This window comes from Procambarus clarkii, chromosome 27 (genome assembly GCF_040958095.1).
Source record: "Procambarus clarkii isolate CNS0578487 chromosome 27, FALCON_Pclarkii_2.0, whole genome shotgun sequence".
Classification (NCBI taxonomy): Eukaryota; Metazoa; Arthropoda; class Malacostraca; order Decapoda; family Cambaridae; genus Procambarus; species Procambarus clarkii.
In genome coordinates this window covers 18,165,435-18,182,830 of record NC_091176.1, presented here as the reverse complement: position 1 = coordinate 18,182,830, position 17,396 = coordinate 18,165,435, and the positions used below count along the sequence as shown (strand labels likewise).

The 17,396-nt window shown below is 40.2% G+C and overlaps 1 protein-coding gene across 1 annotated transcript in view; it reads left to right on the top strand.

Moving 5' to 3' along the window:
* Ube4B (Ubiquitination factor E4B) overlaps nucleotides 1–9,954 on the top strand; it is a 42,162-nt gene extending 32,208 nt beyond the window's left edge. The window contains exons 22-26 of the mRNA XM_045749241.2: nucleotides 103–248; nucleotides 1,729–1,856; nucleotides 4,448–4,622; nucleotides 6,439–6,585; nucleotides 7,846–9,954. Of these exons, the coding sequence (XP_045605197.1) occupies nucleotides 103–248; nucleotides 1,729–1,856; nucleotides 4,448–4,622; nucleotides 6,439–6,585; nucleotides 7,846–7,913 (664 nt within the window). The 3' untranslated portion in view covers nucleotides 7,914–9,954. The remainder of the gene's footprint in view (nucleotides 1–102; nucleotides 249–1,728; nucleotides 1,857–4,447; nucleotides 4,623–6,438; nucleotides 6,586–7,845) is intronic.
* The last annotated feature ends 7,442 nt before the right edge of the window (nucleotides 9,955–17,396 follow it).

Sequence of the window (17,396 nt, the reverse complement as noted above, 5' to 3'; positions counted from 1 at the left end):
CATTTGCAGTTTTAAAATAGGAAAATTTGAAAATAATTTGTGTACTATTCTTGCTTTGGTAAACTGTTAAATATTACTTTGCCATGCCTTCAAATTCCACAGGTCATATCTGACTTTAGCAAGAGAGACTGTTGACATGATGCATTACCTAACAAAAGAAGTACCTGCCCCCTTCCTGAGGCCAGAGCTGTGTGACAGGCTAGCAGCTATGCTCAACTTTAACCTTGCCCAACTCTGTGGACAGAAATGTGGGTATCGTTGTAAATAATTCCTTAAAGAAATACGTCATTCTTTGCTGTACAAAAGAAAATTCCATGTAGAAAAATTCCATTCCATGAAAAACTCTTCAAACATCCTTATTTCTGTGTGTTTGCTTTCCTCTTACACTCGTACTCTTTTTACTTCAGTCACTGACCTGCAGTCAGTGATTATTTATTCAAACAGGTAGATTCTTAAGTTTTCAATGGCAAATTTCAATTTGTTGGCATTTCCTGATGGGGCTTAGTTACCCCGCTCTCTTAACCTGTCATTCCTCGACTCTATGGCTTCTCTTCACCTCCCTCCTCATCCTTGTCTTTCTCTTTGTAGCCTTTTATCATGTATATACTGCACAGATAACCACATGCTTTCTGGATTCCTCAGGACCAAGACTGAACAAGACATAACTTAGACATAACCTGTTCTGTATAGATAAATGGTTTGTCGTTCCAAAAATCTAGGGGGATGGGGGAATTTGATGGTACTTTGTGCTCCTGAATATGAGAAGTTCAGACACACTTATAATGATGAAGATTATTGTTGATGGTGCTTTGTTATTTAGATGTTAGAGGTGGTAGATGTTAATGATGTTGAGTTGACTGAAGAGGAGGTTAATGGTGATGTGGCACTCTCAGTTGTTAAAGTGCTTGTACCTCTCCCACACTTCTTTATCTATAGTTTGCATAATAGCTTACTTGCTGAGTTTCTATTATGCATTCCTTTTATCACTTTCACTTCTAGAGAAATTGTCAAAGATTCTACATTTAGCCTTAATCATTTCTGAAAGAATAATTTTGCTCACTTGATACTCAGTGCATGTAACACTCTTTGAGATCTCACTCTCCACCATATTTAGATCTTAGTTCCTCTGCTTCAGTGTCTTAAGATAGATCAAAACAATGGTCCATGAACTTATGACATCACATGGGTAGGTGGTGCCTAGTATGGTCACTGGGTTAACAAGGCCCATCCACTTTATAGCACATGTTTATTAAGACTACCTGCTTGCCTCAGCACCTTTACGCTAATCATATTCGGACAAAGCGAAAACGAATAACTGGCATATCCGAATAAGTAGTGTCCAGAAAGCACGTGGTCGTCTGTGTATACATACATACATACATAGAATTTAGTCATAGGGGGGTAAACAGGTTTCAGAAGTATAGTACCATACGTGAAGGGTTAAACAACAAAATATTTCTGAACGTAAACAAATTCTCATCTCGACTTTTAAACTTTCTCATCTGCTTGCAGCATCCCTTAAACTTAAAAAAAAAAAAAAAACGTGGAGAAAATGTTGGCATTTTCCTGGTGATGGAGCAGTACAATTGCCATTCGTAGCATTTTGTTCAAAACTGTACATGGCAAATCTGTAACCCGGTGTTGTTTATCAAACTTGCATTGAAATGATCTGCTCAGTACAGTGAATAATAATAATAATAATAATAATAATATTTTTGTTTGTTAAAGGTGGTAACCTGAAGGTTAGACAAGCTGACAAATATGGCTGGGAGCCTCGAAAACTTCTAGAGCAGCTAGTGGACATCTATCTGCACCTGGACTCAAACAGATTTTATGAGTCAATAGCTAGCGATGAGGTTGGTGATGTCAAGCAATTACTTTCAAAACTTTATATACATTTTATTTTGTATGTCTATTTATATTTATCTAATGTGTGTGTGTGTGTGTGTGTGTGTATATATATATATATATATATATATAATATATACATATAATATATATATATATAATATAATTTGTTGAATATGACCGAAAAGGTAAGATTAATAATTCCAACACGAATTTTCTCAATATTTCTTATGTTTTTCTTCACTGTCGGTAGTAATGGAAATATCAATTCTCCAAAATTAATTTTTATTTATGGTCTGATGCCTGAACGCGTTTCGTAATGGCTTATTACATTTTCAAAGAATTAATTTACACACAAATTCATCGTACTTATACTCTATTGGGTGAGGTGAACAAACTTGTGACAACATGAAACAATGGGTATAACTTGGATATGAGAACATATGAATGGAAGTAACTGCAGAAGGCTTTTGGTCCATACTTCCTCCTGCTGCTTTCATATTGGTTTGGGGTCTTGAAGTGGGTAGAATATAGTTGTGCATTAATTGGCTATTGATTGCTGGTGTTGACTTTTTGATGTGTAGTGCCTCGCTGATGTCGAGCCGCCTGCTATTGCTGTACTTATCGATGATTTCTGTGTTGTTTGTTAAGATTTCTCTGGTGATGGTCTGGTTGTGAGAAGAGATTATATGTTCCTTGATGGAGCCCTGTTGTTTATGCATTGTTAATTGCCTGGAAAGAGACGTTGTTGTCTTGCCTATATACACTGAGTTCTTTGGGGCTTTCAGTCCCCAAGTGGGCATTTGAAGGCATAGATGACGTTGGTTTCCTTCAAGGCGTTCTGCTTGGTGTCTGGGGAGTTTTTCATGAGTAGATTGGCTGTTTTTTTGGTTTTATAGTAAGTTGTCAATTGTATTTTCTGATTTTTGTCTGTAGGGATGACGTTCCTATCAACAATATTTTTCAGGACCCTTTCCTCTGTTTTATGAGCCGTCGAAAAGAAGTTCTTGTAAAATAATCTAATAGGGGGTACAAGTGTTGTGTTGTTGACCAACCGGGCTGTAGTGGATATGTGGGCCTGCGGGCCGCTCCAAGCAACAGCCTAGTGGACCAAACACAAGTCAAGCCTGGCCTCGGGCCGGGCTTGGGGAGTAGAACAACTCCCAGAACCCCATCAACCAGGTACCTCCCCCCCCCCAAAAAAAAAAAAATCAATATAACATTTTATAATGTAAATATAATACTGTACTTGTAATTATATTATAAATGTTTTGTTTTGCTGTTTTCAATTGTACATGTGCTTTACCTTATGAAGTCATTGCTGGCTTGAGGGAGACGATGGGGAGGTGGGGAGGAGGAGGAGAGGGGTTATGGTGTGGAAGGAGAATCCCCCCCCCCCCCCCCGAGTCAGGCGATTTCCTTCTTCAAATTTACAGTAATTGTGTCTTTCTTCCTTTTGACAACACTATTTTTAGCAAGCAGCTTCTTTGGGAACATCGTGGGTTATAAATTGTAGTCACAAAACCACAAAATACCCAATGAAAAGCACAAATAAATGCAGAGGGATGCTTATCCTGCACAATATAACAACACTCTCGTTGGCCTGTGGCATCCAAAAATTTGCAAGAACCAGTGAGAATGCTTGGAAACACCACGTGGTTTTCTCGTCAATTGAGACAAATTTTCGGCGAGTGGCTCGCTCGTTACTCAAAATGCTCGTAGATGGAGCCGCTCGTCACTCGAGGTTCCACTGTAATATCTTGTTTTCTCCCCGGGATCTTGTGAATTTGTTGTATTTAGACATTATTTTTGTGATGTAAAGTGTCATTTGAGTGTATTCAAACATTGAAAGTGTATTTCAAAGTTTGAGAGGTACAGTACTGGCAATTTGTCATATATGACAATCCCTGAAGTGTGCAAACAGTTCAACATGTTTCTTATGTAATTTTCAATAAGAAAATTTCAATAAGTGTAATTTTTCATATTCTACCTTGATAGCATTTTCTTTGTTTCATCTTTCTTTCTCATCACTGTTAATACCTAATTTTATTTTATTTATTTGCTCAAACATTTACCAGTGCCAAACATGGATTTTGTATGCAGTTTGCTTCACTTAAAAATAGACCATAAAGAGCCTTATCAAAATGTCTTTATCTGGGCATATATATGTAGATTCCTTTGCTAACATTTCTGTGGCATATGTCATCTTTACTAATCACTGATCTTTTTCTTAGTAATACATAACAAATGCATTTAGGTATGTTCATAAGGTTCTTTCTCTAGGGGAGCCCCGTCGGCTCCCTGGAGCTTTTGGACTGACATTAGCTAATATCAGTGCCTACCTTTCTGGGTGCTTGACCCCAGTCGATCAGCAGACATGAATACTTTTATACATGAGTTTCATTGGTCATTGCTTCCTTCACCTCTCTGAGGAGACCGTGTTCTGGCAAGCAGTCCCAAGTAGGCATGACAACTCCATAAGACTAATATTAGCAAATATCAGTTCAATATCTCCAGGGAGCTTCCGGGGCTCTACCCAGAAAATGTTTCATTACATTCAAAATAACATTCAATGTTGGTTTTTTATTCACTTTCTCAGAGATCCTTCAAGAGAGAATTATTTGAAACGGCAGCATCCAAACTTGAGCGAGCAGTCATTAAGTGTAGCTCTGAGGTTGCGAAATTCCGAAGCATAGGGCAAAAAGCTTATGGTGTCCAACAGGCTAATCAGAAGAAGGATGAAGATTATAGTGATGCACCAGACCACTTCATGGGTAAGTATTAGGGACACATTACTGTGTACAATGGTGTTTGATATGGATCCTCGTGTGTATAACTGTAAATGAACTAGGATTGTTGGCACCTGTTGAAGGTGCCCTTAAATAGAATGAATTTTTCTGTGTCCAAGGTGTGAGCAGTTGCCATCTAGTAAGTCCCTGCTAGTTCTTCCCCTCTTTCTGGTGTTCTCGACTTTTGGCTTTAGAGTTCGTGACCAAGACAGGCCTTGGCGCACCTTGTTCGTGGGGATGTTGACTTCTGGTAATGAACTCAGATTTGAAGGATTGCTTGGTTTGGTGTGGGGGTTGAACTTTGCATGTACCTCAACTTCTGGTTTTTAAGTTTCGGCACTCTGAGCAGTTCCCTTGAATGGTACGTCGACTGTACTTGTGGATCATAAAGCTAGCCTCTTTATGTATGGGGGATGATCCGGGGTGTCATAGGAGATGGTTGATGCATATCAGCTCCTGCAAAATATTCTAAGTAAAGATATTTATAATCATATTTTATTGTAATATGCAGGTCTGCACTGTTTCTAATAGTGCCTATTCATATTACAAACTAACACTAGTAATTAATAGCTTAGCACTTGCGCTAATCTGAATTTTGGGATTTCTCTTGCTTTGTAACCAGCTACTAAACTTACGTTATACTGTATTTGTGTATGTTGTATATAGCTAAGCAATAATACTGGGATCCCATATGCCTACTGAACCAAAAATCTACTTATCAGTTGTGATGCATCAGAGACGGAAACGATGATAATGCGGTGGAGTTAACATGGGCTTCTTTCAATGCCCTAATACACTATTAGTATATTTTGTCCCAGTTATAGAACTGAACATGCCAATTGTTTTACTAGTTCTAATTAAACATGGCACTTAAGTTTAAAGTTTATTGTTGGCAGAAATGAAGCATTGGTGTTTGCACTCCTAGACAATGCTGTGCATTCTTGACTGCCTTGTGGTGGTCATACTGATTGCTAGGTGGCCAGCGGCCCCGTGGTGTTTGGCGACACCTTCTCTCCCGATATTGTTGAGTTGTCAGCTCAGTATTAAAGAAACATACAGGTACTTTTGATACCTTTCTATGTTAATTCTACTTGATTTTGAATTAATTTTGGGTTTAAATATACCAGCCACACTTTCTGGTGTTGGTCTAATACAGTCTACTATAATATTAATGTTAGGAAATTGTACTAATGATGTTCTAGAAGAAATAAGGTTAACTTTGATCTTAAATGAATATGATGAATTTTGTTTCTAGATGTTTGTCGATGGCTGGCTGATGCATTAACAGTGTGTTATTACAACAGTGCCCTATGGATGATTGTTATTTATTGATTTTATTTTAATATTGGAATTATTTTTATTCCACATAAGTCAGTTTTTATTGAATTGTCCACTGTCGCCTAGCATGGCTTAAGGATTAACAAAAGGAAAACAATGTGTGCAGACAATATATAAATTAATGCATGTTCTTGCCCTTTGGGGTGTGAAACTGACTGTGCTAATTATCTCTCAATCATTTTCAACGTTTGAGAGAGAAAAACGTTTTCATCATTTTTTTCTTGAAGTTGTGGATGGCATTGACTTTGACAACTTCTTCCTTTAATGCATCCCAGTTGTTGACCACACATGCAGTACAGGGAAACCTAACAGGCTTCCTGTTCCCAAGAATGGGTACTTTCCCATTTTCCTTTTTAATGCCTTACAAATCAAAAAAAACTCTTGCACATTAATGCTAACTTATATAATTTACAGTTTTTTTTGTTATCTTAGGATGCAGTTCTTAAAGGATTTTTGTTTTCAGATCCTTTAATGCAGACATTAATGGAAGATCCTGTAGAATTGCCATCGGGAGTTGTGATGGACAGACCCACCATCGTGAGGCATCTGCTCAATGATCCAACTGATCCCTTCACCCGTCAGCCTCTCACAGAAGAACAGCTGTTGCCAGGTTAGTGGCGTTTACTTTGTAGTTATGGGGGTGATACATAAGTTTTTGAGGATTATGCTTTATATCTGTATATTTAGGTTATGTAATTAAGAGATTCACTTCCATGAGATGAGGCAAGAGATTGTATTTGATGCATCTCGTGTTACTTTGTACAAGAAGTGCAAATTCTGTGATGTTTTTCCATCAAATATTGAAGTTTGGCTATCATTTTATTTTGAATTGCTCTGTGTAATCCTTAAGGCCATTGAGCCAGGTGTACTCGTGAATTTGACATCCAGCCTCAGAACTGGGGTGTGGATAGCTGGCACAGGGGTCTGGGGCACCCTCTTCCCCCTCCTGGGGGGGTGGGGGGAAGGTGTTGCGCAGACGGTGACGTTGTGACTTCATGCTCGTTTTCAGTTGGGGTGTTCTGTCCACCAGTATGGCTTTCAGTAGCAATATTTTAATCAGAATGGAATTTTTTTTTGCCCCCGGGGGGGGGGGGAGGAGGGGAAGGTTCTGGCTCATAGTCCTCAGTAGGCTTAGAACTCATAGAACTGATGCCAGGGTCTAATACATTCATATTAGCCTGGTTAGCTCTCGGGAGCCTCCGGGTCTCGCCCAGAAAATGGCATTTCATTACATTCGAGGATGGTTTGTTATTTGTATTAAAGTGGAATATTGCTTGGCTGAGTCAGTGGTGCACAGATATGTCAGCTGCGACTAAAGTCCCAGTTTGCACTGGGCAGCGCAGTACGATAAACAAATTTACCAGACAGCTTTATCAAAACAAATCGGACACAAGAAACTCGTTAACCTGGAAAAGGGACTTTGAAAGTACAGTAATATGACTGACAAAATATGGAGCTTCTCTAGAGATGATGATGGATATAGTACATATTTATTACTGAAATTTGAGTGCTGGGATGGATCTAATGAATTTTAGCGATTACAATTTTCAGATGTGTGTTTTTCCTGGCCTGATGCTTTGTTTTGATAAATATTTACTTGATGTGTGTTGCCTAGTTCATAATATTACAATTCTTGATTTTACAGTTTAAAAATTCTTTTTTCCAAATAGTCTGGTAACCATAAATCTTAGGATAAATGGATTAAGGATGATTAAACACCATGAGGATCATTCTGCCCATGTTGCCATATCAGTTATCATACAAATAATTTAGCTGACAATGAAAATTCGAAGGGAATACACAAAAGAAATATGACTACCAAGCATATTTGAGTTTAATCATTCATTTTAAATACTGTATTCTGTTACAGCTGAAGCACTGAAAAAGGAGATCAATGATTGGATTGCAGCTAAGAGTAACCCGAAGAGTGCATCTTGAGGGCAGGATGGCAATAGCTGGACTTGTTGTTCGTATTGTGGTGTTCAGGTCAGCTGACCATTCACCGCCTTAGCAAATGGGTGCAGCTGTACCGACTCGGCGGTAGACTGTTGGTGCAGATGTGAGGTGCACATCACTGCAAGTTGAAACATGGCTAATCTTGCCTAATTATGGCTAGACTGTAATTGTATGAGTGTCTTTGCCTTCCATCATTTAAAAAAATTTAATTTTCATATGGCTTGATATGAAAAGAGAATATGCAGCAGATTGGTATACAAAGTGTATATTGTCATTTCTTAAATATCATTGGCATTACTAATTATGTAAATATAATGTGTTAACATTTTCTATTGAAAATTGTTGGTTTTTATTTATTTTTTTTAAATAGAAGCAAAATTAAAAAGCTTATTCATTGTTTAGCAATTCATATATTTGTTTATTTACATGTGTTTTATCAAACAGTGGCAGCATATGTTGAGTTGATGAAGGGTGAGAAAGATGAATGCAGTGTTTAGGGATGAAGAACAGCACATAGGAGCTTTTCAGGTGTATCTATTGCTATTCCTCATCTCGGTTAAGTCCATCATAAAATTTGTCTTGTGTGATATACTATTTCTAATTTAGTCATATCAAAATATTTTATCATTCGCCCAGTACACTAGAATGGGCTTTGGTGGCGAGGCTGGAATGTGAACGTGTCCCCCTCCAGAAGACCTTGGCTTAACCAGTTTGTAACCACAGTCAGTGTGTGTGACCAGCTGGAGACCTTGACACAATTATGGCCTTACATGGTGCCCCCCCCCCTTTTTTTTTATGCAAACTTTTCATTCTTCATCTGGGCATGCACACTTATTTGATCATTTTTACCTTTTTCTTTCTGATGATGTGCACGAGTTGTATGACTGAACATCAGTTGCGAACGGTCTTTGAAAGCTTCAGGAAATTAGGTTTTTCACTAAAATAATGAGGACAGTAGTTACAAGCACTGTGTCCATGTGTTCAATACTTAAGTCACTCATTGCTCACCTGGTTGGGTTACCTCTCTTGTGGGCCCAAGTGTGTGGGGGTGGCCAGTGGCACCCACAAATACACAAAAAACTTTGTTTTGTGTTTGTACAGGAAATCTTTTATTTGGTTGACAAATTTTGATCCTTCTTAATACTGTATACTTAAAAAATAGCCATTTGTAAAATAGTGACTTTCACTTTTTATAATTTGTACACAGTTTCTCATCCATGGGTAAAACCCCCTAGGTCGAGAAATTGACCAGTTTGGGGCTGGGCTCAACTTGGGAATAAGTGCAGCAGATGGGTCCTAGGTGGTGCCAAGGTAGAAAAAAGGGCCGTAGTAGGTTTCAGGTGGATCCTAGATGGAACTCGGGTGGAGCTAGTTTGGAACCACTTCTCAGCATGTTGACATTATGGGGTTGGATGGGAAACAAGGTGCTAATTGAGGCTTTGGATGGCAACCCTTTACTTGACTTAAAATGAGGTATACTTAATATAGACAGCCCAGAGAGAGATTGACAGTTTACATAAAACATTAAATACTAAACCATAATTTATTTATTTTTTTAAATAATCCACATTGAGTATTGGAATGTATATTGTATTTGGATACATATTAGAAAGTGTACCAACAGTGGTTATTCATTTGAACTTGATCGTCATACAAGCTGGTATACGTAATGGGTTGTTTGTGTCATCGACTACAAAGGTTAATATGTACGTGTATATCAATGGTTGCTCAGCCATTTGGGCCATCCAACTTAAGCTGATTGTTCAGTGACCCTGGTCCTTGGATGTGCGTGATGGTATACAAAATATAGATATAGTGGATGTTGGTCCATCTTGTTATACCTGTCTAGGCCCCAGACTTGCCAATTCCATGTCCTATGGGTTGCTGCCTCAGTTGCAAAGAAATTGGTGTAAGGAAAATTATTATGTAGCTTTAATTTCTGCAGACATGCTGTAAAGTGAACAATTTGAACTTTGTTTAAAGTAATATGTATGCCTAAAAGTTTAATAAATTGTTTAGTATATCATTCTTTGACTTACCATATACTTATTACTTCTATTTATAAAATATTGACAAGTGTTTCATGTTTACTATCAATTAAAAGTAACATAACTTGATCTTATATTCAATTTTGCTTGACATAATGTTTATTTAATGCCTTTAAAATTAAATATGACCCTGAACAAGCATTATAACTCCAAAAAGTTTATCCTACTTGATGTATATTTATACTGAGAGTTTACCTTAATCTTAGACTATATTCAGGATTACGATTGCTGGTTACAATAGGGGAGGAATGCATGGTATTGCTACTGGCAGAACAAGCCATACACACACTATTCACAAGTATTACTACACCCCTCTGCGGTACTGAGGAGTGTGGTGGTGGTGTGCCCCCCGCGCACCTTGGTGGTGGTGTGCCCCCCGCGCACCTTGGTGGTGGTGCGCCTCCCACGCACCTTGGAGCTTGGGCCCACCTTAAAAAAAAAAAAAAAAAAAATAATTCGAGTGACTTCTCTCGTCTTGTTGACATTCAAGGCCTAAAATTAAGTTCTGTACCTTTCATAAATTGCTTCCTTACAGAGTTAAATGCAGTGCCTAAAACTTTCAAAGAAACCTATACTAGAGATTACATGGACAATGAGGCTTGGATTTCAGTTTATTCTATTTGTAGGCATGATAGAACAAATGGGATGCATGGTGACTAGTCCACAGTGGCCTATGCCACTGTGGACCTGTGCCACTCTAGGGGGAGGGGGGCCTGTGGCTGAGTGGACAGCGCTTGGAACTCGTAATCCTAGGGTCCGGGTTCGATTCCCGGCGATGGTGGAAAACAAATGGGCAGAGTTTCTTTCACCCTGATGCCCTCTGTTACCTAGCAGTAAATAGGTACAGTACTTGGGAGTTAGACAGCTGCTTCCTGTGGGGGGGGGGTATTCACCTAGTTGTGCTTGCGGGGGTCGAGTTCTGTTCTTTCGGCCCGCCTCTCAACTGTTAATCAACCGTTTCTAACTACTACTACTATTTTGTGTGTGTGTATGTGTGCATGTGCGTAAAAAAAAATTGATTGACATTTGAGAGGCGGGCCAAAAGAGCAGAGCTCAACCTTCACAAGCACAACTAGGTGAATACAGTATTGGTAAGATCATCGAATGATATCATGGACTTTAGGATTCAAATTAGAACACACAAACCTAGCAATTATTCTTAACCCCCAAATTCCATATGAAGTAGTAAATGACACCCAAATCCCCTTTTCCCACTTCCTCTCAGAACCCCATCAACTACATTACTATGTACTACCACACCTTAAAAATCGTCCATACTAGGGGGACTGATGATAAGGGAGCTTGCAAGCAAGAATACATAGTTAGAAGTATGCTTTAATGTACACCAACCTAGGTAGTATTACAGAAATCTATTAAACTTGAACAGATAAATGAGGATAATTTGGATGGAATTGCACAAATGAACTGCCAAGAGTCATAATTAATGCAGTATTCCCCCAAGACTATCATGTTGTAAGAAAGGAGGGGTGTAGCCCTGCTAATTAAGGAGGACTAGACATTCAAGGAGCTGTTAATCCCAGGCAATAATTATGTAACAGGAACCATAACAATGGGATGACAACATAAGATAATAACAGCAGTGATAAGCTATACAGTCTTCTACAAAATAATAGAAGATTCAGGAAGGAGTATAACAAAAAACAAGAGCATTTATTACTATACTTTAAAGAGCTGCCTTATTTGCAAACAGGAATGGATCTTGCCTCTTAATCATGTGGAACTTCAACTATGGAATAAATTGGGAGAATAGGGAAACCCCCATAGGAGTACCAATTCATGGAGAACCAAAGTCGTGGAAATGGCAGCGAGAAACTTCCAAAGTCAACATGTCAATGAACCCTCAAGAATAAAGGATAATGATGAACCAGCCAAACTTGATCTGATATTTAAACACAATGAGTCAGACATAACTGAAATCAACTTTGAACCCTCCGCCTCCTTGGGAATAAGCTAACGGTGTAATGGCATTTGAGTATCTTGTGGAAGTAGAAAAGCATTGTTTAGAGAAACGGCCAAGAGGTAAAAGGTAGGCATATCAAAGGATAAAGTGAAGTATGAAGAGATGAGAGACCTGTTAAAGATATTATGGGAAATAGAACTCAGAAGGAAGTCCCAACAACAAATGATGGGCTTCTTCAATGAGATATGCTGGGAGAAAGTTGGTAGATTTGTATCTCTCCATAAGGAGGATAGTGAAAGGCATATGACTAACCCTTGATTTAGCCAACGGATGTAAAGAAATATAGGTTATAAGTACAAAGGCATGGAAGCAATACAAGATCAAAAGAACACCAGGGAGTAGAAAGGGGTACCAAAGATCCAGCAACGAGTACTTCAGAATGAGAAGGGAACCAGAAAAATAATATGAAAACAACATTGCAGCTAAAGCAAAGACCCAGCTCAAGTTGCTTCACAGCCACATCAGGAAGAAAACAACTGTTAAGGAACAAGTGATGAAACTGAGGATTGGAGAGGACTCATTCTATGAGAACAGCAGAGAAGTCTGTGAGGAACTCGACAAGATATTACAAGAGGTCTTCACAATAGAGCAAGAAGATGTTCCTGAGCAGGGCGAGACAGAACTTGATAAGCAACACTGAATGATTTTGACATAACCAAAAAAAAATTGAAATAACTGGAGCTGAATGTGATCAAGGCCCTAGGTCCAGATAAAAAATTGTCATGGCTACCTAGTGTGATATTTAAGAAGTCACTGGAAGCAGGAGAACTACCAGAGTTGGGAGTTAACTAATATACAAAATGGAGAACAGACAGAAGGTATGAAACTACAAGCCAGCAAACCAAACTTACACACAATGTAAAGTTTACAGTCTCCGTGGTGAAGTGGTAAGACACTCGCCTGGCGTTCCGCGAGCGCTTTGTCATGGGTTCGTATCCTGGCCGGGGAGGATTTACTGGGCACAAATCCTTAACTGTAACCTCTGTTTAACGCAACAGAAAAATGTGTACTCGGGAGTACACATTTTACGGTGGGGGATTGTATTTCAGGGACCTGCCCGAAACGCTATGCGTACTAGTGGCTGTACAAGAATGTAACAACTCTTTTTATATATCTATAAAAAAAAAAAAAAAAAAAAAAAAATACAGCATATCATAATAAAGAGGCTAGTAGAACATCTGAAGAGGGGAATTTGAAACAACTAGCATGGATTCAGTTATGGCAAATTCTACCTCACAAATCCGATAGTTCTATAACTGGTAGACTGAACTCAGACACGATAAAGTGTGGACAGATTGCATATTTTTGGACAGTCAGACAGCCTTTGATACAGTACCCCTCACAGGAGAATAATGCACAAAATGGAGAAAGAGACAGGAGCGACAAGAAGGTGCTTCAGTGAATAAAGATGTACCTCTGCAACTGAAAACAGTCACAGAGATCTCAGAGTGGTGGGATGTTACCACTAGTGTACATTAACTGTGGCCAATACTATTCCTAATCTACGTGAATGAACGAACGAAACTTCTTGAGCCTTCTCCAATTTAGTTTTATACTTTACGAGATATAGACTCCATGCTAGAGCTGCATACTCCAAGATTGGTCCGACATATGTGGTATACAAGGTTCTGATTGATTCCTTACACAAGTATCTAAAGGTTGCTAAAGGTCGGGGCCCCTTGAAAACAAGCTGTACAGGCCAAGTAGCCTTGTTGAGTGTCTTCGTTGATGGGCGGTGGAACTATGGCTTAAATTCTGCGTTAACCTCGCAAAATGCACATGTTGTTGCATCTTTTGATAAGTATGGGAGAGTTTTTTCCCCCACTAAGTGTAGGAGCCGAATCACTCCAGGATGACAGAGTCCATTATGAATTTCAGTGAAAGCAGAAGTTAGAAATATTGAACAGCAAATTGCTTGACCAACGTATTAGGGCGCAGCTTTTATTACCAGCCTTATAGCTAAAGAATCCATGCTCCAACCTCCATTCTTGACATTTCATTGTTATTTATTTTAGTTCGCCTTCTGTCGTTTACTGCAACAGAGCATTGGTCAGAGAGCAGCACAAAATGACGCCTGGCAAGGAAATAGCACCATTTAGTCACCGCCTCTAATGACCGAAGTCTATTTCGGTACCGCTGGATAATGTAGTTCACAACCCTGCAAAGTCCTGCAACATTTCGACCACCTTGGTTCAACCCGACATCTTGAAAAGTACATCACATTTTAAGGTATAAATCCCATAAAAACAAAAAATGATGTACTAAAAATCATAGCGGCTCGCAAAACTCAAGTGGTCCCGTTTTCTATTCGTGGGTCTTCGGTTAGGTTAGGTTAGGCTCGGACAATTTAGTACATCGGTTTCCTGATGTTGGCGACGCTCAACAGGACGGGCTGGGGAAGACTGCTGAAATAGCAACTTCTGAGGTATCGTACTGCACCATAAATGGCAACCCTTCATCGACAGATTGTATAGTTATTACAAGACTTCACGTGCTTTCAATATTCCTTAACCCTGTGAAGTTTAATTTTTTTAACCATAGATTGAACTATTTTGTAAAAATTGGTAATCCATTTGACATAAAAAGGAGAGTATTCCCAGTGCCCTTCACAAAGATCCAATGTTACGGCCAGCTGGGCCAGTAACCAGAGTCTTTCTGTTAACGTGTTTTATAACCTATTCTTCTTGATCCTACCCAAAGTCAATGGTAAGTTTTCAAGAACTAGTGGTGGCAAGTAGTAATGAAAAGAATAAAGGGGCGGGGATAACAATACACGTTCACCAATATATTATCATCTTCAATATTTATATTATATCTAAATATTACTATACAATTACACTGTCGCTTTCTCTCAGGACACGCAACAAAACGGCAGTGTTCATCAAATCCTGGCAAGTCCACTACGTCCACGCTTAATGGTAATCACCGGCGAGTTTACCTGCCTCAACATGGGCCAGTCCACACACTATCATTATGGTGTTCCAATACCCCACATCCGCTCTCCAGAAACACAGTGGCAGAGGGCTTCAACACGCTGACAGGGGTCTCAAATAATTACGTACAAGAGTACCAACACCCTGGCAGAGGTCTCTAGCAACACACTAGCAGCATTTCTGAACAGACGCACTACTGTCGTCTCGTAACTCGACTTGGTCAAATCCTGGGTACGTCGGTCCATACAACACTGCATAAATCCAGCTAACACACTGTTACTACCGACGGCGGTCATTTTGTCCACTTTGCCCCCAAGGTGAACTGCCCTCTTCAACGCAATCGTCTCCTAAAGTCATCTCTGTGAACGTAAAACGTCATTAACTAGACAGACAGTATACTGGGTGACCTTAGGGTAACATCCTTCCACCGGGAAACTGACATTATTGTAATTGCATTCACAACCTAGATGGCGGTGATATAGTTATGCCACCCACCAGAGATCATCATCGACCTCACCTCCTAACTGAGGTATGAAACAGGAGCCTTTCACCGACGTCGCACCACCATCAACAGATGGCATTGTCTGTGTCGCACCTAATACCTGGGGGTTGGAATGCAGATCCATAGATGGCGCCGAAATCGCCACTCCAAACTCCAGCAATGGTGTCGATACCGTAACATCCAACTTCCAGAGGTGATGGTAATTCTTCAAGCGGACGCAGCCTCTCAGGATCAGGCTTTATGGTCCCCCCCTCCCCCCCATCCTCCTGCCCTCTCCCCACAACACAAACGGCGTCCTTCAGGCACAAATAGTAAATAAATACATTGCCTCTGTAAACTTTTTCTGTACCTCACACAGGAATGATATGGGGTGCACAATAACTGAACTAAACAAAATGTTGTCAAACGACCAGCTGGTTATTCTGACAAATGTGTTGTTGACGTTTGTTGGCCTGTCGGGCCCACCTGCCTTGTCGGGCTCCATTTACCTGGTGTCTTCTCCAGGGTTGTCGTCCGCGAGGGCCGACACTGCTGGTCTGACGCTCAGAGGCTCCGTTACCTGAACAACTGTGCCTTATTCTGCAGCCTCCCAGTGTACTCCGCTGTTACTACACAATACTCCAGGGCCACCTGCCCTGAGTCCTCACAGCTGCACCAACATTACCAGCCACCTGCTAAGAACCTACAAGAGCTTCGGTACCCTCCAGGAGCACATATCCCGACAGCCATCTTCATCACAACGATCCATTAACATTAACCTCGTCCATCCCCAAACAACAATCCTTGCCTCCAACAATCAGTATTATTGACTATTATCTACAAAATTGCACAGCGTCCCTCAGCTCCTTAATCACTATAACACAAGGACCTCATCGGCTTCTTACTCTTTATCCCTAGGCTCATCTGCAACGGAAATTATATCTGGCCATTATTGATGATTTAGTGTCGCAGGAGATTATCGCCTATACTGGTACGACGGAATTCATCCCTGACTCTAGAGACATCCCTAGAGATAGACTCTATCTTACAAGTCACGTCACTCCTCGTGAAGTCTGGTCACAGGGGCGGCCGGTCGTATCGAACATTTAACGGTTGTGACGGGAAGGTATTCTGGGACATACGCCAGCCACGGTCTGGAGCGTCCCCTGCCCGAGCCACCTCAGTAATAACAGTTGTCATCCACACTCCCATGGAGGGACTGTAGGAGACTCGAACCGGGGACCCCACGCGTGTGAGACCGAAGCTCTATTGACCGAGCTATTGAGTAGTCTATTGAGAGACTACTCAATAGATCGGCTATATATAATAGAATAATATATGTATAACACTGTCACTAACCCGGAAACGTTATGTAATAAGCACGATATAATTCTATGTAGCATTATGTATATGTATATGTAAGTATATTATATATATATATGTATATATATATATGTATGTTATATGTAAGTAATATTAGCCAGCGTTTCGCGGTGCGTGTGGATTGAGAGGCCGAGTAAAGTCTCTTCACAGTGACTGAGCAGCGTAGAGACTGATGACAATAGTGGTTGTAAGTCAGTGTGTGTATGTTAGGTGTTGTGTTTTATCTGAAAGATAACCGTGGCTTCCGTGCTAAATTGATGGTGTGGTGACGACCATGGTGCTGTGGGCGTGGTCGTGGTGTCACCAGTGGTGAGGTGGGCGTGGGCGTGGTGTCACCAGTGGTGAGGTGGACGTGGTCGTGGTGTCACTAGTGGTGAGGTGGGCGTGGTTGCACTAGTGGTGAGGTGGGCGTGGTGTCACTAGTGGTGAGGTGGGCGTGGTCGTTGTGCCGCCAATGGGGCAACCCTCACATTCCCACATCACACGGTTGGATAATCAAATCAATATTACCGAGCCACCCTCAAGTACTTCGTTATAACTTGTGTAATTCGCTACAGTATTCACTGACAGTTATGTCGTCTTTGAAACTTTTAGCTCAGAAATTCTAGAGTAACTCTGTTCAACACGTAAAACATTAGA